The sequence below is a fragment of the Bos grunniens genome, chromosome 15, assembly GCF_055505025.1.
Source record: "Bos grunniens cultivar Pamir isolate PY7600 chromosome 15, Bosgru_T2T1.0, whole genome shotgun sequence".
Lineage (NCBI taxonomy): Eukaryota > Metazoa > Chordata > Mammalia > Artiodactyla > Bovidae > Bos > Bos grunniens.
The window spans coordinates 4751217-4777290 of record NC_141179.1 but is presented as its reverse complement, the minus strand read 5'-3'; the positions used below and the strand labels follow the sequence as shown (position 1 = coordinate 4777290).

Here is a 26074-nt window from a genome sequence, read left to right as displayed (position 1 = left end):
TCCTTGGCTTGTGGCCACATCACTGAAATCTCTGTTTCTGTGGTCACACTGCCCCCTACTCTGCCTGTGTCAAATCTCCCTACATCTCTACCCTGTAAGGACATTTGTGATTGCATCATGGCCCAGCCAGATAATTCAGGATAATCTCACCATTCAAGATCCAAAGCACAATCACACTTGTAAAGTCTTTGCCACATACTGTAGCACTTAGACACGCTAGAATTGGGACCTGAGGATCATCATTTACCATCATACAGACCACAATAAATAGTTTTCCAATATGCTCTAAAGCATTCACTAAAAACAATCATTTTTGTATACCACTTTGCAATTTGGGGGCTGCCCTGGTAGCTTAGTGGTAAAGAATCTGCCTGCCAATGCAGGAGACACAGGTTCGATCCCTGGGTCAGGAATATCCCCTGGAGAAGGAAACTGCAACCCACTCCAGTATTCTTGCCTGGAAAATCCTGTGGACAAAGGAGCTTTACAGTCCTTGGGTTCGTAAAAGAGTCAGACGCAACTTAGTGACTAAACAACAACAAAAGCAACGATGTTTTTTGCAATTTTTACTAAAACTGGATTAACTGCACCATTTCCTTAATGAAGCAATAATGTGACTATATGCGACTTATTAATGTTCTGCATCCGGACAGAGAGCTGCAGGTTTCATGGTCCTATACTGTTACATGCTCACCGCTCTGCCCTGTGTCTCCTTAGGATTTCAGAAACTGCGGTATTTACAGATGACTTCTCCCCTATGATATCATAATATTTTTTGTCCCCCAGAGTAACTTATTCATCTGACAAGTAATGAGGAGTCCACTTCAAGTCTAGAGTTGTCAACAAGCTGGCCATGTGCTCCAAGGAAATTTGTCAACCAGTGGCTGTGCACATGCGACTATTATTCAGAAAATGATTTTCAACCAATGTTTCTAAATTGGACTTTCAAGAATTTTATACATGCACACAAACTGGATGAGTAAGGGTTGCTGTTGTTCACTCAGTCTTGCCCAACTTTTTGCAACACCATGGACTGTAGCCTGCCAGCCTCCTCTGTCCATGGGATTCTCCAGGTAAGAAAACTGGAGTGGGTTGCCATTTCCTTCTCCAGAGGATCTTCCCAGACCGAAGATCAAATCCATATCTGCACTGGCAGGCAGATTCTTTCCCACAGAGCCACCAGGATACAAAGCAGTAAAATAGTCACATATTTTCAACATATTCTATTTTTACCTAAAATTTATTGAGCTCATATGTAATAGTTATACATTAATGACAGATTACCAAGATTTGTAATTTGCTGTCTTCAATGTATTCGGAAAATATAAAATTTCCTTAGTTGAGCTGACATGCCCAACCAAGAAAGGGGGTTAAAAAAATAATAAGATGCACAAACCAGTCCTTTTTCTGTTGCAATCCAGTGGTCAAATAATCATAGTGCATATCACATGTTAAAAAGTTAAGTTGATACTGGTTTTCTTTTTATGACTTCACTCTGTATGACCGACTCTAGGTCCATCCACATCTCTAGAAATGACCAAATTTCATTTCTTTTTATGGCTGAGCAATACTCCTTTGTATATAAGAACCACATCTTCTTTATTATTCATCCATTATTGGACATTTAGGTTGTTTCCATGTGCTGGCTATTGTAAGCGAGAAAGAGAAAAACAAATATTGTATATTAACGCACGTATGTAGAATATAGAAAAATGATACAGATGAACCTATTTGCAGGACAGGAAAAGAGACGTAGATGTACAGAACAGACATGTGGACATGGGGATGGGTAGGGGAGGATGGGATGAATTGGGAAATTAGCATTGATATTTATACACCGTAAAATAGATAGACAGTGGAAACCTGTTGCAAAGTACTGGGAGCTTAGCTGGTGCTGTGCTGAGCGGCAGGTCCAAAAGGGAGGAGACATATGTATACATTATATAGCTGATTTGCTTCACTGTAAAGTAGAAATTAATGCAATTTTGTAAAGCAATTATACTCTGATTAAAAAAAAAAAAGTTGTCATACTGGGTTGGCAAGTGACCCTGTATATTTGCTTTTATGGTTCAAAAATATTTAGCCTAACATCTAAAATGAAGAACACATGACTCCCAGTCCTACAATTAAAATTACTTTTCTGCTCAAATCCTTGATATAATAATAGTAATATTAATAATCAATAAAGGATTTGTCTTTCAGTCTTCACACAGTACTATGCTCAACAGCAGCCTAATCAATATCATTTTTTTCTGAATTAAACATTAGATGACTTAGAGTCACAATTCGGTCAACAGGACACAGTCTTAAAAAAATACGTTGCATGAGGGCAGCACACAGATGGGCCTGTCTTGTCTTTTGTTTATTCCCGTGCATATTTTATCTCATCAACTAAAGTATAAATTTTAGCAGAGAGTGTACCTTAGGCTTAACTGTTTCTGCCTCAGTGGTTAATCCAGAGATTTGCATGTATATCAGGGTTCAGTAAGTATTTGTTAAACAAATAAGTTAAACAAATACTTATTGTTTACAAAAAAAGATCTTCACGATCAAGATAATCACGATGGTGGATGGAGGATGGTGGAAGGGTGATGGGAGGGTGGTGGGAGCCACCACCTAGAGCCAGACATGTGAAGTCAAGTGGGCCTTAGAAAGCATCACTACGAATGCTACTCCACTCCAAAGCTAGTGGAGGTGATGGAATTCCAGTTGAGCTATTTCAAATTCTGAAAGATGATGCTGTGAAAGTGCTGCACTCAATATGCCAGCAAATTTGGAAAACTCAGCAGAGGCCACAGGACTGGAAAAGGTCAGTTTTCATTCCAATCCCAAAGAAAGGCAATGCCAAAGAATGCTCAAACTACTGCACAATTGCACTCATTTCACACACTAGTAAAGTAATGCTTAAAATTCTCCAAGCCAGGCTTCAACAATACATGAACTGTGAACTTCCAGATGTTCAACCTGGTTTTAGAAAAGGCAGAGGAACCAGAGACCAAATTGTGAACATCCGCTGGATCATCAAAAAAGCAAGAGAGTTCCAGAAAAATATCTATTTCTGCTTTATTCACTATACCAAAGCCTTTGACTGTGTGGATCATAATAAACTGTGGAAAATTCTTCAAGAGATGGGAATACCAGACCACCTGACCTGCCTCTTGAGAAACCTATATGCAGGTCAGGAAGCAACAATTAGAACTGGACATGGAACAACAGACTGGTTCCAAATAGGAAAAGGAGTACGTCAAGGCTGTATATTGTCAGCCTGCTTATTTAACTTCTATGCAGAGTACCTTATGAGAAACGCTGGGCTGGAAGAAACACAAACTGGAATCAAGATTGCTGGGAGAAATATCAATAACCTCAGATACGCAGATGAGACCACCCTTATGGCAGAAAGTGAAGAGGAACTAAAAAGCCTCTTGATGAAGGTGAAAGAGGAGAGTGAAAAAGTTGGCTTAAAGCTCAACATTAAGAAAATGAAGATCATGGCATCTGGTCCCATCACTTCATGGGAAATAGATGGGAAACAGTGGAAACACTGTCAGATTTTATTTTGGGGGGCTCCAAAAAATCACTGCAGATGGTGACTGCAGCCATGAAATTAAAAGATGCTTACTTCTTTGAAGGAAAGTTATGAGCAACCTAGATAGCATATTGAAAAGCAGAGACATTACTTTACCAACAAAGGTCCGTCTAGTCAAGTCTATGGTTTTTCTAGTGGTCATGAATGGATGCGAGAGTTGGACTGTGAAGAAAGCTGAGTGTCGAAGAATTGATGCTTTTGAACTGTGGTGTTGGAGAAGACTCTTGAGAGTCCCTTGGACTGCAAGGAGATCCAACCAGTCCATTCTGAAGGAGATCAGCTCTGGGTGTTTATTAGAAGGACTGATGCTAAAGCTGAAACTCCAGTACTTTGGCCACCTCATGCGAAGAGTTGACTCATTGGAAAAGACTCTGATGCTGGGAGGGATTGGCGGCAGGAGGAGAAGGGGACGACAGAGGATGAGATGGCTGGATGGTATCACTGACTCAATGGACGTGAGTCTGAGTGAACTCCGGGAGTTGGTGATGGACAGGGAGGCTTGGTGTGCTGCGATTTATGGGGTCGCAAAGAGTCGGACACAACTGAGCGACTGAACTGAACTGGATAAATAAGTAGTGTTTATGTTGCTGCTGTTGAGTTTGGTGAACAGTAGTAAACTAAAGAATTGAATCAAAACAATATGAAATCACAGTGGCTCTTCCCAGAGTATTCAAATAATCTTCAAATATGCTGCACTTTAAATTACAAATAGGTCTTATACCATCCTCTTTTGTACTTTTTTTTTTTAATTAGCAACTGTCTAAAAAAATCCTTTAACTCCATATTCCAACTTCATCTATGGACTTTTTTGCTTTCATAGGAAATGTGTACTTTTTAAAAATTCTATTCAACAGCAACTCTCTTATTAAATCCTCAGTAAAATAGTGTGAACATGCTCTCTATAGATAAATCTTTAAACAAAATGGAGATGCATTACTTTTTTCTCAGCTTTCCATAGTCAATAATCCTGACTGAACCTCATGACTTGTTTCATGATCCTTAATTTATTTCTACCCTTTCTTTTGAACTTTTATTAAGTACTGGGAAATTCTTTTGGCAGTGCTCAAATACTAATTTTGGAAAAGAAAGGTATACCGAAAAGGATTGATTCTAGTCAGAGTATGTGCGAGGCTTTTTGGTAGGGGAAGGCAGGCTTGGGGTGCAGGGGAAACAGTTGAAGACCCTCCACATTTCACTGATATTAGTCCAAAATTAATCTCTAATGTCACGTTTATGTCTAAGGCAGCAGTCTAAAAGAATATGTGATCTTGAAATTTTCCATAAAGTCATTTGGAAATGACCAATTCTTCACACCAAACCACTGTCTATAATGGCTATGAAAGCACTTTGTCATGTTATAAGAACTCTGAGAATATCAGGTATTATTATTAGCTAGTTAGTGTTAGTCGCTCAGTCTGTCCAAATCTTTGCAACTCTATGGACTATAGCCCTCTGTCCATGGGATTCTCCAGGCAAGAGTACTGTAGTGGGTTGCCATTTCCTTCTCCATGGGATCTTCCCAACCCAGGGATCAAATCCAGGTCTCCTGCATTGCAGGTGGATCCTTTACCACTGAGCCACCAGGGAAGCCCGGATGATGATGACCATGATGATGATATACCCACAGTCATGAATACCACTCACTTTGAAGCATGATAGTACAGAGCTGATTACTTCATGTTCACTGTGAATGCATTTCATGCAAATAAGTGATTCTCTTTTATTTCATTCCTCTAGATTTCATCCACATGAATACTGCACAAGCTCCTAAAGCTTAAAATGTCCACAGATTAATTTTCTATTTCCATGACCTCTCATCTGTTCTTCCTCTTCTAGTCCTCATCCTGTTCAATAATACAAACAGCCTTCCAGACAATTAACAGAAACTTTACAGAATTTAAACATCCTTGTGCCATTCATTTACAATCTGATAGGGCTCACATGGCCTAAAGATCAGTCGTAAAAAGAAGACAGTGATTGGCTTATTTATGACTCTTCAAACCTTGTTGAGGAGAAGTCCTGCATACCAAGTAATAATACACAGTGAGGGTGCACAGCTTCATTAAATGCAATGAGTATGCTTACATCAGCAGATGGCAGATATGGAAATAAACAGGTACCATAGAAATGTGGGGAAAATAAAGGAGTAGCCAGTTCTACCTGGAGAGGAGATGAGAAGTCAGGAAAGGCTATGAAGGGTGTACAGTTCCTGTCTAAAATGGGATGCCTGGTTAGCACAGTCACTCAACAGTTCATTCAAAAACAATCATGATGTGTCTGGAAGAAAAACAATAAAAGGATTAATACTGTTAAGGAATTCACTAGTGGATGTATAACCCAATATTTTAAACAATGAATCCTTTTATTCTGAGGCCTACTGAATTGGAGCATTTACTTTAGGTGCCAGTAGGATCACCCATTTACTAACCTCAAGAAGTAAAGTATAAAGACAGATTGAGAGCTCGGAAAAGAGGGAGAAGCAGTAAAAATAGATTTACAGGTCATTCACACATAAGAAGCAACTGACACTTTGCACAAAAACTGTGCAAATCCTCTAGAGACTACCAGTGAAAAAAATGAAGGTCAGAGCCTTGAAAACATACCAGTATTTAAAGGGCAGACAGGAAGATGAAGACCCAGCCAAGGAGACAAAAAAACATAAATAGGTAAAGAGCACTCAGGGATATGAGGGAAAGCATCTATGTAGTTATTCAATGTCATATTTCTATAGTTAGAAGTATTTTGCCTTTTAAGATATTGTTTATCACATGTATATGTGCATATGTGTGTGTGTGTGTTAGTTGCTCAGTCGTGTCCAACTGTTTGCGACCCCATGGACTATAGCTCACCAGGCTCCTCTGTCCATGGGATTCTCCAGGCAAGAGTACTGGAGTGGGTTGCCATTTCCTTCTCCCGTATATGGTGCATATCTACCTCCAAAAAACTGCAACTGTAGAGCTAGATAGGTTGTACTATGAAATTATTTTTTAATTTTAAATGTTTTTTTAATATTAATAAGATCCCTATTTTAGTCTAAGATTGTTCCCACTTTTTTCACTGTTCATAATTGTCACAGTGACAAAACATAAGATACACTTTAAAACCTTCTTTAATCTTGCTTCTCCAAAGAATCTAAAATAAGTACTGTGCTAATTTTGGCTGTATTTCTATCACTATTTCAAACTTACATTTAGGAGTAGTTAAGGCAAAGGGGGCTAGTGTGAAACCAAAGGAAGAAATCATTTCTAAAAGAGACCTGCCAATCGCAGAGAAGGCTATAGTTCATAGTGACCTCACCCGGAGGGGTAGGGATGACTTCAAATTGCAGTGAGTAAGGGAGACATGAAGTAGAGAAAATGAGGCATAGTGAGACTGAAGAAGTTTATATGGTGATAAAATGAAAAAAAAAAAAACTTTTTTTATATAAAAAATATTAAAACGGCTTTTATATGCTATGGGAGAATGCAAAGACACTTAAACATATGTGTTGGCTAACAGGAAGGAGCCAGTAAGAAGGGAAAGTATAAATACAGAAGAGCAGCAAACTATGAGTTTAGGGCATGGGTTTAAAGGAGTCAGAAGGAGGCAGAATCCTGCAGAAGACAAGAGCACAACACCCTCGAGCCCAGCTGGACAGAGTCTGCCTTGTAAGAGCACTGCTGCCTCCCTGACCCCAACAGGGTGTCAGCACTAATCTCAGTCTCACACTGCTGTTGCTTAGCAACTACACCATTTGCCGAAGCATCAGCTGTGTTCAACTAAATCAGTAAGATGATATAGACATATTGCTATCTATCTAGAATAAACTGAAGTTAATTAAAGTTATTCCAATCCATAATAATGCAGTTGTTTTTATTTTCCAGCCAAAGAGCTAGATTTTGCATTTATCCCTAAATTGTCTTTCTATAAGGTTCAGTTCAGTTCAGTTGCTCAGTTGTGTCTGACTCTATGCAACCCCATGAATTGCAGCACTCCAGGCCTCCCTGTCCATCACCATCTCCCTGAGTTCACTCAAACTCACGTCCATTGAGTCAGTGATGCTATCTCATCCTCTGTCGTCCCCTTTTCCTCTTGCCCCCAATCCCTCCCAGCATCAGTCTTTTCCAATGAGTCAACTCTTTGCATGAGGTGGCCAAAGTACTGGAGTTTCAGCTTTAGCATCATTCCTTCCAAAGAAATCCCAGAGCTGATCTCCTTCAGAATGGACTGGTTGGACCTCCTTGCAGTCCAAGGGACTCTCAAGAGTCTTCTCCAACACCACAGTTCAAAAGCATCATTCTTCGGTGCTCAGCTTTCTTCACAGTCCAACTCTCACATCCATACATGACCACTAGAAAAACCATAGCTTTGACTAGACGGACCTTTGTTGGTAAAGTAATATCTCTGCTTTTCAATATACTATCTAGGTTGGTTATAACTTTCCTTCCACGGAGTAAGCGTCTTTTAATTTTATGGCTGCAGTCAAGATCTTAGTCCATCATTTCAACCTTAGAGGCATGTAGATTCTCTTAATTCAGTAAACTACAGCCTGAAGGCTCACTGCCTGTCCTTGTAAATAAAGTTTTACTCGAACGCAGCCACACACATTCATTTATGCAATTCCTATGGCTGTTCATAATGGCAGAGTTGTTGAGTAGTTGCAGTAGAAACCACATGACTTTAGGGAAGCCTAAAATATTTACTATCTGGCCCTTTGTAGAAAAGGATCAGCCAAACTCTGCTTCTAATCCAACCTATAAACTATTTTTTCCAAGTAAAATATGCAAGTAGATGTGTTTTCTGTGTCTTCATTCAAGTTATTAAGAATTCTGAATTCAACAGGGTCTAATCCACAATGCAAATCAAAAATTCCTGTTCACTTTCCTCTTGTTTAACACAAATCTATTAGTTATCACTAAAAGAATAAGAACAGTAATAATTGTTCTTTTCCACAAAGCTGTCATAGTGAGTGTTGTCAATCTTCTGGATGAAATCCATATATACCTCAGCTAATACCATGTCCAGTTTATGATCCTGATAAATGAAACATACAATCTAAAATTTCCTTTATGATTCAAAAACATTCTCTAAAAATCATCAGTCTTACTAGGTTATAATATAGTATATCCCTGGTGATATACAGAGATAGGTTAAAGACCATTTGGGCTGCTATAAACATTTTCTACAGACTGAGTGACTTAAAACTACAGAAATGTTTGTCTTACAGTTTGAAAGGCTGGGAAGTCCAGCAGATTCCATGTCTTTTTGCTGCCTCCTCACGTGGCATAAAAGGAAAGGATGTGTCTGGGATCTCTTTTATAAGTGAGCTAATCTCATTCATGCGGAGAAGGCAATGGCACCCCACTCCAGTACTCTTGCTTGGAAAATCCCATGGATGGAGGAGCCTGTTAGGCTGCAATCCATGGGGTCGCTAGGAGTCGGACACGACTGAGCGACTTCCATTTCACTTTTCCCTTTCATGCATTGGAGAAGGAAATGGCAACCCACTCCAGTGTTCTTGCCTGGAGAATCCCAGGGACAGGGGAGCCTGGTGGGCTGCCGTCTATGGGGTCGCACAGAGTCGGACACGACTGAAGTGACTTAGCATAGCAATCGCATTTATGAGGACTCTGCTCTTATGATTTAAACATATCCCAAGGACTCCACTTCCTGATATCATCACACTGGAGGTTGGGCTTTCAATATACAAATTTGGAGGGGACACACACTTTCAGTCCATTCCAGGCTGGAACTACTCTCATCTGACTCATTACAAACCTAAGCCAGCTGTGCCTGCTCAGGTCTGAAAAAAGTAAGAGGAGGCAGGAAAGCTACTAGCTGTCCCTTCTCATTTTGGCTCACAGTGTGAGTATTTTGAGCCAGTCCTGTTCCCTCTCCTAATGCCACACTCTGGCTGTGCTGTGGACATGGAAGCCACATATGAAAATGAGATAGAGCTGCACGCTGCACGGAAGCAAAGGAAAAGAGTATTTAAGTTTCTACTATGGAGTTTTGTGAGCTCATTTACACACGTTGTGATACAGATTTGGATTCTTTTCAATTGTTTTTTAATTGAAGGATGACTGCTTTACAGAATTGTGTCGGTTTCTACCAAACATCAACATGAATTTGGTTTTTAAGTGGATTTGTTGCACATTTATTGCTCATTTGGTTTCATTTTACATAGCTGAAGCTGCTGAATAGTGAATTCTGTAAAAGCACACTGTTGCTGTATTGCTTAGTAAATGTCTCAGCAAAATGCGGAACTTATCAGCAGCTTCTCACACTGGGTCTGAAATGACTAGCTTAAAACTAATATGGCACTTCAACCCATTCTCAGATCCCACACTTAGGCACTGTGTCACTGAGTTCTTCAGTCCAAAGGAGGCCTGCTAAGTTTAAAAAATCAAGAGTCCTAATATACAAGGTTTCAAATCATGTTTGGCTTATATTTATAGGGAAAGCCCTGCACCCAAAACTGACTGTCTTTACGCTTCACAAAAAGTGTTCAAGTAAAAACTTCCAAACTTGGTAAAAGATCACTCTTCATAACTAAAGACAGTTCATGTGCTATGACCTCCTGATCTGCACATGGCACAATCACACACACACACACACAAAAAAAAACCAGTATTAATCCATCAAAATTAAAGCGAATATATGAATGTCAGCATATCTGGGTGAACAGCAAAGACATATTACTATATGCATCATCAGTGCTTGTAAGAAATAAGGCATGCTTCATTCTTTTTCTGAAAAAGAAGTTCTTGGAAGAAAATATTTCTTCCCGTCTGTGCACTTGTGCACTTCAGTGTCTCGTGGGCGTATTTCTTTTTTTAGGACCTACACTTGGTCCTGAAATACTGTACAGGGAGCCAGAATATTTCTGCTGCAGCATTTGTCCTGGATTCTTTGCTTTTACTATTATGTATCATCCTCTTGCAGCATTTTGTTGAAATGGTCCTTCACGTAAAAGTTACATAAAATTTCCCCTTATAAAATTGCATAAATTCTGAAATGTAGAAGTTGGAAATAACTTAAAATGTTGTCAAACACTAACCAGGTCACTTTTGTGATTTACATTACCCTAATGAGACCTCAGATCCAGTTAATAAAATCTAATGTCTAGTGTGCTTAGCTACAGAGGGGCTTCCAGGGTGATGAGACCTCAGTGATACTCAGGTTCTGGGAACTGTAAATTCAGAAATTTCAGACTAGGCTCCTATTTTAATATGGGCAGAATTTTATTTAAATGTTCAGCTAATGCCTTTTTACACTAATCATATCACTTCAGCAAAGAAAGCTCGAGAGTAAGTTCCAGAAGGAAGATGATTGGCGTTGTGACTCAGCTCTCAAGGACAGAGACACAAATGTCCACATCCTCCAGACCCTAAGAATGAGGGAATTCTCTGAGACCACACGTACTCAGGAATCCCATGTAAGTGACTCTGGGGACATTGCTTCACTGTTTGATCCTACTGTACTAAAACAATAACATTTTGCTTTCATTTGCTAAAAGGGAAAAACCCTGTATTCAAAAATCACTGTCATTTAATGAATTAGTATAACTCACAGCCTTACAGCATCTTTCACTTCTCTCTCTCTCTCTCTCTCTCTCTCTCTCTCTATATATATATATATATGTGTGTGTGTGTGTGTATATATATCTGGCTAAACTCACCTTTTAAAAAAAAACTCTATTAAGTAAAATGACCTATGATGACAAGTCAAAGTCATGTTGCATTTAAAATATGTAATTTCCATGATTTTTTGTAAAATTATGAGTTTTTAATATACTTAGAATGAAGATATAAATACACAAGAATATCAGATTTATCACTAATCCGATTCTCAGCTTTCACTTTAAAAGTAATTTGGTTCTATTCTCATGCTTGTGCTCAGTTGCTCAGTTGTGTCCCACTCTTTGTTACTCCATGGATGGTAGCCTGCCAGGCCCCTCTGTCCCTGGAATATTCCAAGCAAGAATACTAGAATGGGTTGCCATGGCCTCCTCCAGGAGATTTTTCCAACCCAAAGACTGAACCTTCATTTCTTGCTTCTCCTGCATTGGCAGGTACAGTCTTTACCCCATGCCACACGGGAAGCCCAATTTGTTTATATTATCCTCTGTTTTTTCACCTTTCCTTTAAGCTCTGATCTTTGAATCAAAGTCAATGTGCTGTCATCAATGAGGACAACAGAAACTGATGTTATTTAAGAAATAAGCTTGACTACTTAAAAAAAAAAAAATCTAAGACCACAATTGCTAAAATTGTAGGCCTCTCGCTAGATAATGATAATAGACAATACACAATTCAAGTCCTGGCATATTAACCAAGCAGGTTAATATGAACTAACCAAGAACTAACCAAGCAGAATCATTTGCCACCAACACCTGTACTTTCTGAAAGCAAAACAGGGTCAAGAAAATGAAGAATACATCTGTAATCTTAACTGCCTAAGCAGGAAGCTCTATCTAGTTAGATTTAAAAATAAGTAAGCCATACTGTCAGTTAATTGCTACTTTCACACTTCTTGGTTCACGCTCTGAGAAACACCAGTTGTGGCCAGTTATTATAACAAAAGCACCAACTGCACAGACACTAAAATAAGAACATGTGGATGCTACTGTTAAAAGCAGATTTTCTCTGTGCCAAGAGGTGGATCAGGAATGGGTATCAAAAGTAAGTTATTCTGAGAAAGCATAACAAATATGATATAAAGAAGCATAGATATTCAATAAAGCACTGCCAACTATTACATTTTAATTCTTTCCAGCTGCAGAACCTGGTTTCCTCCTGGTGACAGAGACCAAATTCAACCACCGGCCTCCTTGGGTTACCTTTATTCATTCTGCAAGCGCTGGCAAGGGCTCTCCAGACACCCCTTTTAAAGCAAGAATATAGAGTGATAAAGAGTTCTGGGAGGCCAGGATACTTCAGCAGAGAGGCCTCCTACACTGAGTAGATGGAGATTATCACTTACCAACCTTCACGCTTTATCTCCAATTCATTTATTAACTATTCCAGTTATCTGGAGCTACTAGGTACAGGGAGATCAAAGAACAAGAGTTTTGTATCAGGCTGGACAGGCTCCAACATGCCTCATGCCAAGGACTGGGGAGGCCTGTCCTCTTAATTCCCTTCTTAGTTCCAGTACTAGGTGGCAGCCAACAGGGCCAGCAGGGACAAAGCCATGGCACCCAAGCATAAAGACGGTCCATCATTGGAGAGTGGTTTCAAACCCTTATCAAGGGCCATATCTAATCTTCTGTTGTGATCTCCTACTTGTAATCTGAGGGCCAAATATTCTCAGGACCCTAAATTAATACTTGGAAACACTTATCTTCATCTTTCCCCTTACTGTATCCTGGGTGTGTGTCCTCCCCAAACTTACACCCTGTTTGAATCGGATCAAGAATATTGTCCTCTGTAATGAGCCACTAGGGAACTTAGACAGAGCAAGTTTAAAATGTCTCAGATCAGAATAAGGATTTAATTTAATAAGTTATTAACTCCTCTGGTCAGCTCAGCTGTTGCCACATAAAATCTCTCAGATGATGTCTAGACTGTATCAAAACCCTTCATTATTGTTCTCACCAAAATGCTACGAAGGGTCTGTCAACCTTTTCTTCATTACTGCCCCTCCCCTCATTAATGAGTCTTTTTAGACATGTTTCCACATATACTCTATGAATTGTTAATACTACAGATATACTGGATACCTGTTTATATGCACTTGCCCTTTGGAAGACCACAAACCATTATAACATATAAAACTTTTTTTCACCACCTAAAATCCAATTACATTCCCTTGGGGCAATATATGATTATCATTTTCTGAGAATGTGTGTCTATAACACTTAAGATAAGCTGCCTTTTGAAAATTCCCCGATCTAAGAGCCCATTATAGTGTAAATTATTTTTACTCTGTATACAACATTTTTATTTTAATCTAACTATCTTTTCCCCTTTCCTAGCCTTCTATATAAATTAGATTGACAGTGAGGAAAGTACTGAGCAGTCTGAACTAATCAAAATGTGTGTGTATGTGTGTGTGTCTATTGTAACTACACAACAGTTCTAGTTCAAATATGATGGAATAAATCTAGAGTAGTTTTCAAACTATTAATTGTTTAAACTAATAAAAACTTTAATTAATTAAAATTAAAGCATTAGCACTTTTCATATAGACTAGACAGATGTACAGAGTTTTAACAACAACAACAAAAACAAAGAGATATGAGCTGTGAGACTTGGTTTTAAAAGTCAGAATCTTGGGTTAATGGGCAATGGTTACATATTTTTCATTTTCTGTCCTTGACTTCTTGTAACTGATACTTGGGAAGTTAAGGATTACAAAATTATGGCTATGAAGTCATGCAAATTATAAATGGCATTTTACTCTATGCAGCTGAAAGGGCACATGAAGTGCAAACATTAACAAATCTAAAAACTCAATGAGTAGAAGAGTGTCCCTGGTGGAAACACTAATGAGTGAAACAAAACTATAAAAATTTTGTCTTGAGCCTAAACCTTTTAAAATTTTTATTAAAAAAATGTGTTCAAAATGAAGGCTTATCAAAAGTGCACTGCTAGCATATTTTACATAAAATACTATAATAAGGTAACTGAAATACAGGGTGACCTTCTGCCTGGAAGTGACTCTGTGGTTTCCCTATATCCCCTCCACTTCAGATGACTTCAGCACACTGAAATCCACAGTCTCCTTGCCATCAGAAAATATAACAAAGTTTTTGTTTGCTTGTTTCAAAGCTCAGAAGCTTTTTAGTGATATCCAAACTAAGGACAAGCCAAGAGAGAAACTGATAATAAGAAGGCTAATATGAATTTACCAGCAGTCAAATGTTGCCAGCTCAAAGAGTGAAACTTTTAAGAATAGCTTGGTGAGCTCCTCAGGGGATGTGTCAGAACTTTAAGTAAGCAGAAGGAAAGATATATCATCTGATGAAGGGATAACAAAACAAAACAAAACCAAACTCCTATGGGTTAGTTCAGGTAGGTTGTGGAAGCAGCTGCAAATTATTGGCAACATAAGCTGTAGTTGAGAATTGAGAAATATATTAACTTCAGATCTTGGTGGAGGCCCAGATAGCAAACTCAATTAAAATCATTGGCATCCAGTGGCCCAGGTGTCTTTCATAAAAGGAAAACAAACAAGCCTTTCTGGGACTTTGCTTAAGACTTGGCTGTTGAAGGAGCTTTGCTTCTCGCAAACAGTTGGAAAGACTTCTGTGAAAGAAAACTAATAGCAGGAGTCAGGTCCCCCTGGAATACAGATGAAACTCCAAAAAGCATTTTCTCCCAAATTGTGAGTTTCTGAGCCATGCTGAACTCCACTGGGGAAGTCACTCTGGGGATGAACAGGGCAACAGGCTGCACACCTGGCCTCTCAAGATAAATAATATATAAATAAACTGTCCCTAAGCTCCAGCTACCATTTCCTCTGAAACGAATCATTCCCTCGCCTCCCACTTAAAAAATAAAAATAAATCACCCAGAGAAGGCCACTCTTGAGTCCATCCACCTATGACAAATGCCCCATCTGTTTCAAGCCCACAAGATTAAGAACCTGAGCATGGGGAGGCGCAGCCTGCGTCTTTCTCCAGCTTCCAGGTCCTCCTATCAGTGGACGGATGGACACCGAAATGACTTCTTTAGGGTCCTGGAGATGAGTCACCGGGGCTCTCCGGTCCTCTCCCGCACACCGCCTTCCACACCCTCAGTCCCATTCCCAGGAAGGGGCTCTCAGGGATGGAGGCAGGCACCGGACCCCTCTTCCTCTTCTGCACCCCCTCCCACACACACGCCACCAAGGTTCTTAGGAAAGAACCCGAAGGGGCGGGGGATGGGGGAAACCACAGTGATGACAACCAAAAAAGTAAGTATTTAATTGAAAAAAAAAATAAAATCTGAGTCTCTTACCATCTCGCCTGAGGTTGGCGTTACGCAAAGCTTTGATAGATGCGCTCTGCGGGGTGGCAGAAGTGTCCCGGTAGCTGCAAAAGTTTGCGCAGACTAGCGTATAGACAAGGATGAGCCGGTGCATTGGGATCAGAGACCCGGGGACAGCGTCACTCCAAGAAAAAGCCGGGACAGGCTCCCGGGACGCGCGCCCGCACTCGCTGGCCCTGGCCTCCGAGCTAGTCGCCGAGCTCTCCGCAAACTTCCTGCATGCCGCGCTCTCCGCGCGGGGGGCGGCCGCACTTCCTCGTGGCGCGGAGAGTTGATCAATGATGACGGGACAAACAACAGGTTGACGTTTGTTCGCCCCCTCCGGTGGCCGACAGCTGCAGCACAGGCGCCCGGACGCCGAGCGGAGCAGCAGCGGCCCCCGCCTGGCGGCGGCGCCCCGGGCTGTACGCACTCGGGCTCCCCGCCGCGGCGCGCCAGGCTCCAGGGCCGAGCCCCGCGCCGCCGCCGGGTCTGGCCGGGCGACCTGGGACGCGACTCCCCCACCTTTCGGGCCTCAGGCCGAGACTTAAGACCAGACAGGCGAGGGGAACCAGGGAGTTGGGGGGCTGGGAGAAATGCGAGAGGGTGGAATCCCCAAACTTCTCCGGAGGTGACGGGCTCATCCACCCCAAGACGTGGCTCATCCACCCCAAGACGTGGCTCCTGCCTCGTGATGGGGGCGGGCGTTTGGGGGCGGGGGGGCGCGATTTGAGGAGAAGGGCTGCAGTTCCAAAGTTGTCCTTTACAATAACCAAGGTCAGATTCTGCTCAGTCAAGATTTTGCTAAGTGGAAAAAAAAAAAAAGGAAAAACTCAATAGCAAGGAGCTTGATTCTGATCTTTACTTTGAACCCCAGTGAGGTGAAAGTCACTCAGTCATATCCGACTCTTTGAGACCCCATGGACCATACAGTCCATGGAATTCTCCAGGCCAGAATACTGGAGTGGGCAGCCTTTCCCTTCTCCAGGCAATCTTCCTAACCCAGGCATCGAACCAAGGCCTACCCGCATTGCAGGTGGATTCTTTCCCAACTGAGCCACAAAGGAAGCCCTTGAACTCCAGTAGGTGTGGCCTTAGCCAAGTCAAGGTTAATTTCTCAGAGTGAAACTTAGCCTGTCTTAGGTGTGAGGGTTGTATGCGATGAAGTGTAACAGTAAATTGTCAAGGGTGTTTGCATGTGTCCCACTGCCCACCTCCTGCACTGTAGAAAGATCTAGAAATTGGGTGGGGTTTGGCCAGTTGAGACTAGCAAAGTGAAGAAGTTAAGGGGGTATTGTCTTCTTGGTCTACAAAGAGAGGCAGGGACATCCAGGCCTTGGGGCCCCCCTACTCTGAGTATGTGGAAGCTCAGAGGTGCAGAGGAAGTACCCTTGGAATCCAGATCAGATCAGTCGCTCAGTCGTGTCTGACTCTTTGTGACCCCATGAATCGCAGCACGCCAGGCCTCCCTATCCATCACCAACTCCTGGAGTTCACTCAGACTCACGTCCATCGAGTCAGTGATGCCATCCAGCCATCTCATCATCTGTCGTCCCCTTCTCCTCCTGCCCCCAATCCCTCCCAGCATCAGAGTCTTTTCCAATGAGTCAACTCTTCACATGAGGTGGCCAAAGTACTGGAGTTTCAGCTTTAGCATCATTCCCTCCAAAGAAATCCCAGGGCTGATCTCCTTTAGAATGGACTGGTTGGATCTCCTTGCAGTCCAAGGCACTTGAGTCCAGGAACTTCTAAATCCTGTCTATAGCCCCCAGGGGTAGGAGACTATATTTGGAAAAGGAGCAGTGAATCAAGACTCTCACTAGGTTTGTCACATTAAATCATTTGAGCTCCTGAACCTCAGTTTCTTTACTTTAAAAACAAACGAACAAACAAACAAAAACACAAAAGGAGAGCAGTCATTCTTAAGTGCATGGTTGTGGTGATAAGTTATATGAAAGAACTTTAGTATTTTGCTTTGCTGTAACTGAATCCAAATCCAAATCCAAATTTACTTAATTTCTCTGCTGCTCAAGGATGAGATCTAGAAGAGACATCTTTTCATTCTCTTTCAGGCCTTTCAGCTCCTGAAAGTCTGGGATATGAGAATATCTCTATGTATGACATTCATGTATAGACAGAGCCAGAAGCACTAAGATGCCTAGGAAGTTCAGGAAAATTAAACTCGAGATTACACCATCCAAGGCTGACTAGAATATATGTGTTCTTTCTACATACTCAGAAATTAATGTGGGTTCATCTCTTGGCATTTTTTTTCTAAACAGTGTTACAAACTGTGGGTTTGTGCATTGTGAAATAAATTTCAAGACCAGCATTATTTTTTTTTTAATTGACATTTCTTTTTTTTTTTTTTAAGAACCATTTTAGGTTCACAGCAAAATTGAGAGGATGAGACAGAGATTTCCCCTGTGCCACCACAGAAGCATAGCCTCCCAGACCAGCAGATCTACCCACCAGAGAGGCACATCTGCTACAATTGATGAACTTGGTGCACTCTTGGTTACATGTGGTATACATAAAGTTTACATCATGGCTCACATTTGGTGTTGCACATTCTGTGGGTTTGGGCCAATACATCATGGAATATTTGCCATTAAATATTACGTATTTGCCAATATTCATACCACATTCATCATTATGGTATCATACAAAGTATTTTCACTGCTCTGAAAATCCTCTGCTACAGCATTATTTTTTCAATAAATAGAATGGCATACAATAGTGTAGAAATATAATTATCAGGGTTCATTACAGATAGTAACGTTGCGTTTTTTCATGACTGTGTTGCTTTATAGATACACAAACATATAGGGATATAAAAGGCATTTCTGTGGGACGTAATCAAAAACTTTGTATTCAATAAGTCACTGGGAAAAGAGGTCTCAGAATATAAACAATCCCTGGAAGAGGGACGAAGGAGGGACTTAAAACCTAGGCTGGCATTAGTCATTTATTCACCCAGCAAGTTTTATTTAAGCATTAGCTATTCCCTTTTTCCATGCTCTAGTCTAAAAACTCTTGGGATAAAATAGTGAACATGAGAGAGAAACTGTCTGCTTTCTTTGAGTACGTTCTAATGGATGACAGATCATAAACAGGTACATATATGTATTAATAAGAGAAGAGGATTGGAGATTGATGGGCTGGGGGTAATTAAAATATATGATGCTACTTTTAAAATGTGGTTGGAAATACTCATTACATTTCACCCGTAGCTCCTGACGTGAGAATATAGGAAACATGAGAAAATGTACAAGTGGCTTATATTTTTATGACAAGTGTAAACATACTAAAGAGATTTACTTATCTAAATATCTTATATGAAACATTGAATTTAAAGTATTCAAAGTAGTTTTTTCCAAGATACTAATACTGTGCTGTCTCAAGGCATTATTAATTTATAATGCCAGATAATTACCTGAGAATAGTAAAGGGCATCACACATGATCAACATATTCTTCATTTCTAATGTCGATAAATAACTCCAATCAACTACAAAACCAAAAATTAGGCACCGGAGACTAACCAATTATTTTGAATCTGGTTTTCAGTATTACCTAACAATTAATTCTTCCTTGGTGGTGCAGTGGTTGAGAATCTGTTTTCTGATGCAGGGGATAAAGGTTCAATCCCTGATGAGGGAATTAAGATCACAAGTGCCCTGGGCATCTAGACCCAGGAACCACAGCTGCTGAGCCCGTGTGTTCTGGAACTCACGTGGGTGTGCACCACAGCTAGAGAGAGGCCTGCAAGCTGGAACAGTAACAAAAAGATCCTGCCAGTCGCAACTAAGACTGGAGGCAGCCAAAAATAAATAATTTTTATAAACCCTTATAAATTATGTTGATTATATCAACTAAGGTATCACTGTACACAGAATAGAACTTAATAAAAATGAATTGAGAGAATGGGGAAGGTCTGGCATCAAAGTAAAATTGTACCAACTTATTTTTTACAGGTATCCTAAGCTAACTTACCAAAATATTGAATGTCACCACATTTCAAATGTCTGTGGGTCAATTAGAAGAATATGAGGCCCCTCAATGAAAACAGATTTATAAAATTTACTCCTATAGTGTTTATAATAATATAAATCATCTATTTTATGTTTATTTGACTTTTGATGGCATTTAAGTATAAAAGAAACCTATATTATTTAGAAAAATTTTTCAAATGAAGGCAACTAATAATGCTATTGTTTTAGTTGCTAAGTCGTTTCTGATTTGTTGCGATCCCATGAACTAGAGCCCACCAGGCACCTCTGTCCACGGAATTTCCCAGATAAGAACACTGGAGTGAGTTGCCATTTCCTTCTCCAGGGCTTCTTCACAACTCAGGGATTGAACCTGTATCTCCTGCATTGGCAGGCAGATTCTTGACTGCTGAGCCACCAGGGAAGCCCAACTAGTGATAAGTAAAATGTATTTACCTTTTAGTATAAAGTGACATTTATCTCAAATATTCTAGCAATGATGATTTGATAAAAGGGTAGGTTAGAATATGACACTATTTTTATCATCTACTCTTCCTAAACAGACACAAGAACGGTGTTTCCTATTACATTTTCAAATACACTTGGCTGCTTTCACTAACTCATAACAAATCATGGTGGAAAAGTGATGGAAAGCGGTATGACCTTTCTGAAGCCTTTCATTTCAAGTGAATCACACCAGTGCTGCCCTTAAAAACAAAACATCTACTGACTTTAGATGAAGACTTCTTTATTCAAAAAGCACATCCTTTTGTTGTTTATCTTGTATTCACTAGATATCAGAAAAAGTGAAACAGTTCGACATAGCATCCTAATTTCTCCTCTGCTCCTAGACTACTGAACTTGGTCAGTATTGAATTTTATGGGGATTATATCCTTTCCTATGAAATGAGAGTATTATACTAGGTTATTAAATACATCTTTCAGAAATCTGAATGTTTTGTTTTATTTTTAAAATTTTGCCTTCTGTTATAATTTTTCACCACGTGGTATATATATATGTAGCTTTGTCAAGCTCAAATGAATTTTAAATAGTTGTAGAAAATTTTGTTATATACAAGAATAGAAGTTTTCTATAAATTTTAATAAGCTCATGTTTTGATATTTCAATAACTATAATAAAAGGATAACTCAAAGATTGGTTTATTATCTAGCATGAATGTTTACTTTAATTTTCAAAATTTTACTTTCATTTAAGGAAATCAATGGTTCAGCTCTATAAAAGCATAGGTAAGGATAAGATTTTTTTTTTTTGAGTATATGATTAGTTATTTTATTTAATTGCTGACTAGTATTCCATAGTTATGGACATTCTTTTTTATTTATTTATTTTTTTGTTCCAGTTGGGATTTTATTTTATTTTATTTTTTTAAATTTTATTTTATTTTTAAACTTTACATAATTGTATTAGTTTTGCCAAATATCAAAATGAATCAGCCACAGGTATACATGTGTTTCCCATCCTGAACCCTCCTCCCTCCCCATCCAATCCCTCTGGGTCGTCCCAGTGCACTAGCCCCAAGCATCCAGTATCGTGCATCGAACCTGGACTGGCATTTCGTTTCATACATGATATTTTACATGTTTCAATGCCATTCTTCCAAATCTTCCCACCCTCTCCCTCTCCAACAGAGTCCATAAGACTGTTCTATACATCAGTGTCTCTTTTGCCATCTCGTACACAGGGTTATTGTTACCATCTTTCTAAATTCCATATATATGCGTTAGTATACTGTATTGGTGTTTTTCCTTCTGGCTTACTTCACTCTGTATAATAGGCTCCAGTTTCATCCACCTCATTAGAACTGATTCAAATGTATTCTTTTTAATGGCTGAGTAATACTCCATTGTGTATATGTACCACTGGTTTCTTATCCATTCATCTGCTGATGGACATCTAGGTTGCTTCCATGTCCTGGCTATTATAAACAGTGCTGCGATGAACATTGGGGTACACGTGTCACTTTCCTTTCTGGTTTCCTCAGTGTGTATGCCCAGCAGTGGGATTGCTGGATCATAAGGCAGTTCTGTTTCCAGTTTTTTAAGGAATCTCCACACTGTTCTCCATAGTGGCTGTACTAGTTTGCATTCCCACCAACAGTGTAAGAGAGTTCCCTTTTCTCCACACCCTCTCCAGCATTTATTATTTGTAGACTTTTGGATTGCAGCCATTCTGACTGGTGTGAAATGGTACCTCATAGTGGTTTTGATTTGCATTTCTCTGATAATGAGTGATGTTGAGCATCTTTTCATGTGTTTGTTAGCCATCTGTATGTCTTCTTTGGAGAAATGGCTATTTAGTTCTTTGGCCCATTTTTTGATTGGGTCATTTATTTTTCTGGAGTTGAGCTGTAGGAGTTGCTTGTATATTTTTAAGATTAGTTGTTTGTCAGTTGCTTCATTTGCTATTATTTTCTCCCATTCTGAAGGCTGTCTTTTCACCTTGCTAATAGTTTCCTTTGATGTGCAGAAGCTTTTAAGGTTAATTAGGTCTCATTTGTTTATTTTTGCTTTTATTTCCAATATTCTGGGAGGTGGGTCATAGAGGATCCTGCTGTGATATATGTCGGAGAGTGTTTTGCCTATGTTCTCCTCTAGGAGTTTTATAGTTTCAGGCCTTACGTTTAGATCTTTAATCCATTTTGAGTTTATTTTTGTGTTTTAATGGTAGAAGGAACTAAATAGAAGAAATACCGTTGACTAAAACTATGACAAATTTAGGAAAGAGATATAATTAACCCTGATTCAGATATATAACAAAATGATTTTGACCTATGATTTGCCTCAAAGTAAGGGTTAAACTATTCAAAAAACAAAAAAAAAGTTTGAATATTTTAGGTGCCAAAGAATGAAATTAAATATTTGTAAGTTGACAAATTTTGGTACATTTTTAAATAGTTCTGCTGATTTTAAAGATCTGGAATACAGGGATGGTTATATAATATTTTATATCAAGTATGTGCAAAATATATTATTAAATTTTATTGACTCATCAACAAATAGAACACCATTTTAAACTAATTGAATGATTCTTTTAACAATAAAGTTATCTGTTAAACTCATATTCTTAACCAACTTATTTGTCATGTGTATCACATTCATCTTTTTATTCCCATTGTTATGAGAAATAAATTGTATATAGACATTTAAGTGTATTTCCTTTAAATAAGGATTAAAGAGGAAATAAAGGGCTGTTTGGAGGACTGAAACTTGTGGGTTTATTTAATTTGCTTCAAAGCAGCATTAATCTACTCTTCTCAATTACTGATGAGGGATCCCATGTCCTGAGCACAGTCTTTCCACAACAGGCCATGGCACTGAGATGGTTCTCATTAAGTATTCATCTTTACAGCTCTGACTTCAGTGACACAATCTAACTGTATACCATAAGAACACATGGCAACTGGTAGCGATATTTCTTTCTACTTGATAGGCTCAACTGTGGGCCTATTTCTATTTTCTGCATCCTAACTTAAGAAAATCATGGTATCAATACGTGGTGATTCAACCCTCAGATGTGCTCATTTTACACTACACTTTGTAATTTACTTTATATATATATATATATATATATATATATGAACTACATATTGTTCTAGGTTTCTAAATAACAATGTCAAATACATTTGACATAAGGCTGATACATTTTGAGCACTAGTTTCCAGATTTGATATTTTAACATTAGTGGTGAGACTGTCAACTTGACTTTTTGAAAACCATTCAGTCAGTCAGGTAGGGTTGGTTTTCTGTTCTGCCAAATATTAGTTTACCTTTACTTCAGTGAATTAACCAGAGATACAGTTTAATAGAATGAGTTACTCAGTTACACATTTATCATATAAAAGAGTCCCTACAAATCTATAATTATTTTTCAGTTTAATTATATATTTTTATGTCCATTTATCCTTTCCTGGGCTACATTATCTAAATTTAAGTTTTCAAAGATAAGTATGTTGTCTATACAGCAGGATTTCTTCCTTAATTGATCTGGGATATCTGCCAGTCTCCTTCAGAATTCTGCACTTTTATCTTTATGAGACTGGCTTATAGCCAGTGCATTGTTATTCTTTCAGTTTTCCTCTTACCTTGCTATTTCTTGAGTAAGAAATTGGCATTCAGGTCTTTAAATGTTCCCTTGGTTGACTGAGAGCTTAATTCAATCAAGAAAAAAAATATATATATATATATATATATTTATATTTTTGTCTCTTGGGGTTCCATATTATACATTTCTTCTTCTTTTCAGTATATCCGATATTGAATTTATTAATAAGATGATATTTAAAATTTGAATAAGTATTTAGCTCTTATTAATGACCAGATTCTTTTCTTTCTTTTTTTCTTTTCAGCTACTTTAACTCATCTGATGAAATTGCTTTTAAGAGTTTGAGATCAAGGTCATCTTTTTTTTTTAAGCCTTTCAATTTCAGATAGTATTTGTTTCTTTGTTTAAGCTCTAGCTGCACTCGTTTGTTTATTGGTTCTGCCATCTGACTTGCTTGCAGGATCTTAGTTCCCTCACCGGGAACTGATCCCAGGCTGTCTGCACTGGAAGCACAGAGTTCCAACCACCAGAACACTAGGGAATTCCCAACTTCCACTTTCGTATCCTAAAATCTTAGTTATCTTATCAGAATCCCCTCCTTGTGTTTAGTCTACCAAAGAAAATAAATTGCACAGTAGAAGAGAAATAAGTGTTGAAAGTGTTGTGCAAAATGAATACTTTGAATAAATACCTTATAGTGAAATAAATCACATCACTAGACACTGACCCTGATTGTTCCTTTTTTTTTTTTGTAGGCACAAGAAATTTGTTTCCTGAAGAAAGACTGGAAAACTCCCTCATTTGAAAAATTTAAACTTCTACAAAAAGAGACTGTTTTGATAAAGGATAGACAATATTCACTAGTTTCATCAGCATAATCTTATATTTCAGTACTATGTACTGACTGACTAATTAAAGAATCCTCAAGTTACCCTAAAGTATAATATAATATGGCATCTTTGAAAAGTCATGCCTTATGTTCCATGATTATATTTGCTTGAGCATAGGCCATTTTGAAAGTAATGAAAAGTTATCTGTGGTCCAAATTATTTATTGTATTTTCCTGTTTTAAGTAAGCTATAGTGAAAGTTTAAAACCTTTCAGGAAGCTTTGAAGAAACAAGGAAGCTCAGTGTATTCACATACAATAATCAAGGAGATGCAGTTTCAAGAATGGACTGGATAAAATGAAGAAAAATAAAAATGTGACAAAAAAGGATGTGGGAAACCAGAGGAAAGAAGTGAAGGTGAAAAGAGTCTGTCCAATTATAATCTGTGTGCTATATATTACATAAATGCAGAAAAATTAATATTTGTACTGAAAAGATTCTTGTACAAGAATAGTGAAGTATCTGTGTAGAAATCATTTCTTAATAATTATAAAAATAAAGGTTTGAAACGAGTGGAAGTGTAGGAAGAATTGAGGTGGGGTGAGGGTGCTGCTGATGCTGCTGCTAAGTCGCTTCAGTCGTGTCCAACTCTGTGCGACCCCATAGACGGCAGCCCACCAGGCTCCCTATCCCTGGGATTCTCCAGGCAAGAACACTGGAGTGGGTTGCCATTTCCTTCTCCAATGCATGAAAGAGAAAAGTGAAAGTGAAGTCGCTCAGTCGTGTCTGACTCCTAGCGACCCCATGGACTGCAGCCTACCAGGCTCCTCCATCCATGGGATTTGCCAGGCAAGAGTACTGGAGTGGTGTGGGTGTGAGAGTTGGACTATAAGAAAGCTGAGCACTGAAGAATCAATGGATTTTGAACTGTGGTATTGGAGAAGACTCTTGAGAGTCCCTCCTGAGAAACCTGTATGCAGATCAAGAAGCAACATTTAGAACCAGACATCCAACAACTGATTGGTTCGAAATTGAAAAAGGAGCACAAGTCTGTATATTGTCACCCTGCTTGCATGTGTGCTAAGTTGCTTCAGTTGTATCCAACTCTTTTCAACCTTAAGGACCATAGCCCACTAGAGTCCTCTCCCCATAGAATTCTTCAGGCAAGAATACTGGATTGGGTTGCCAGGCCCTCCTCCAGGGGATCTTCCCAACCCAGGGATCAAACCGTAGGTTCTTTACCACTAGCACCACCTGGGAAGCCAGTAATCCTGCTTATTTAACTTATACACAGAGTACATCATGCCAAACGCTGGGCTGGATGAAGCACAAGCTGGATTGTGCTTGCCAAGATTCAAGATTCAGGATTGCCAGGAGAAATACCAACAACATTAGCTATGCAGATGATATCACTGAGGGTGAAAGAGGAGAGTGAAAAAGCTGGCTTGAAATTCAACATTCAAAAAACTGAGATTATAGTAAGCCACTTCAGTCACTTCATGGTAAATAGAAGGGGGAAAAGTAGAAGCAGTGACAGATTTTATCTTCTTGGGCTCCAAAATCACTGCAGGTGATGACTGCAGCTATGTAATTGAAAGATGCTTGCTCCTTGTAAGGAAAGCTATGACAAATATAAACAGCATTTTAAGAAACAGAGACATCATCTTGCTGA

At 39.1% G+C, this 26074-nt stretch overlaps 1 protein-coding gene and 1 long non-coding RNA gene across 9 annotated transcripts in view; one reads left to right on the top strand and one right to left on the bottom strand.

Moving 5' to 3' along the window:
• PDGFD (platelet derived growth factor D) overlaps positions 1–16195 on the bottom strand; it is a 280491-nt gene extending 264296 nt beyond the window's left edge. For 3 of the 8 annotated variants that reach the window (XR_015141419.1, XM_086338257.1, XM_086338262.1), the window contains exon 1: positions 15511–15928. Coding sequence is in view for 7 of the 8 variants with exons in the window: in XM_086338257.1 (XP_086194383.1) it covers positions 15511–15634 (124 nt within the window). In the remaining variant the exon portion in view is untranslated. Of the gene's footprint in view, positions 1–15510 lie in introns of all 8 variants that reach the window. The other 5 variants (XM_086338256.1, XM_086338258.1, XM_086338255.1 and 2 more) reach the window with 4 other exon arrangements.
• On the top strand, positions 15177–24974 carry LOC147357265 (uncharacterized). The gene is made up of 4 exons (XR_015141420.1): positions 15177–15466; positions 17894–18635; positions 20305–20374; positions 24329–24974. It is a non-coding gene; the product is annotated as an uncharacterized LOC147357265 (long non-coding RNA).
• The last annotated feature ends 1100 nt before the right edge of the window (positions 24975–26074 follow it).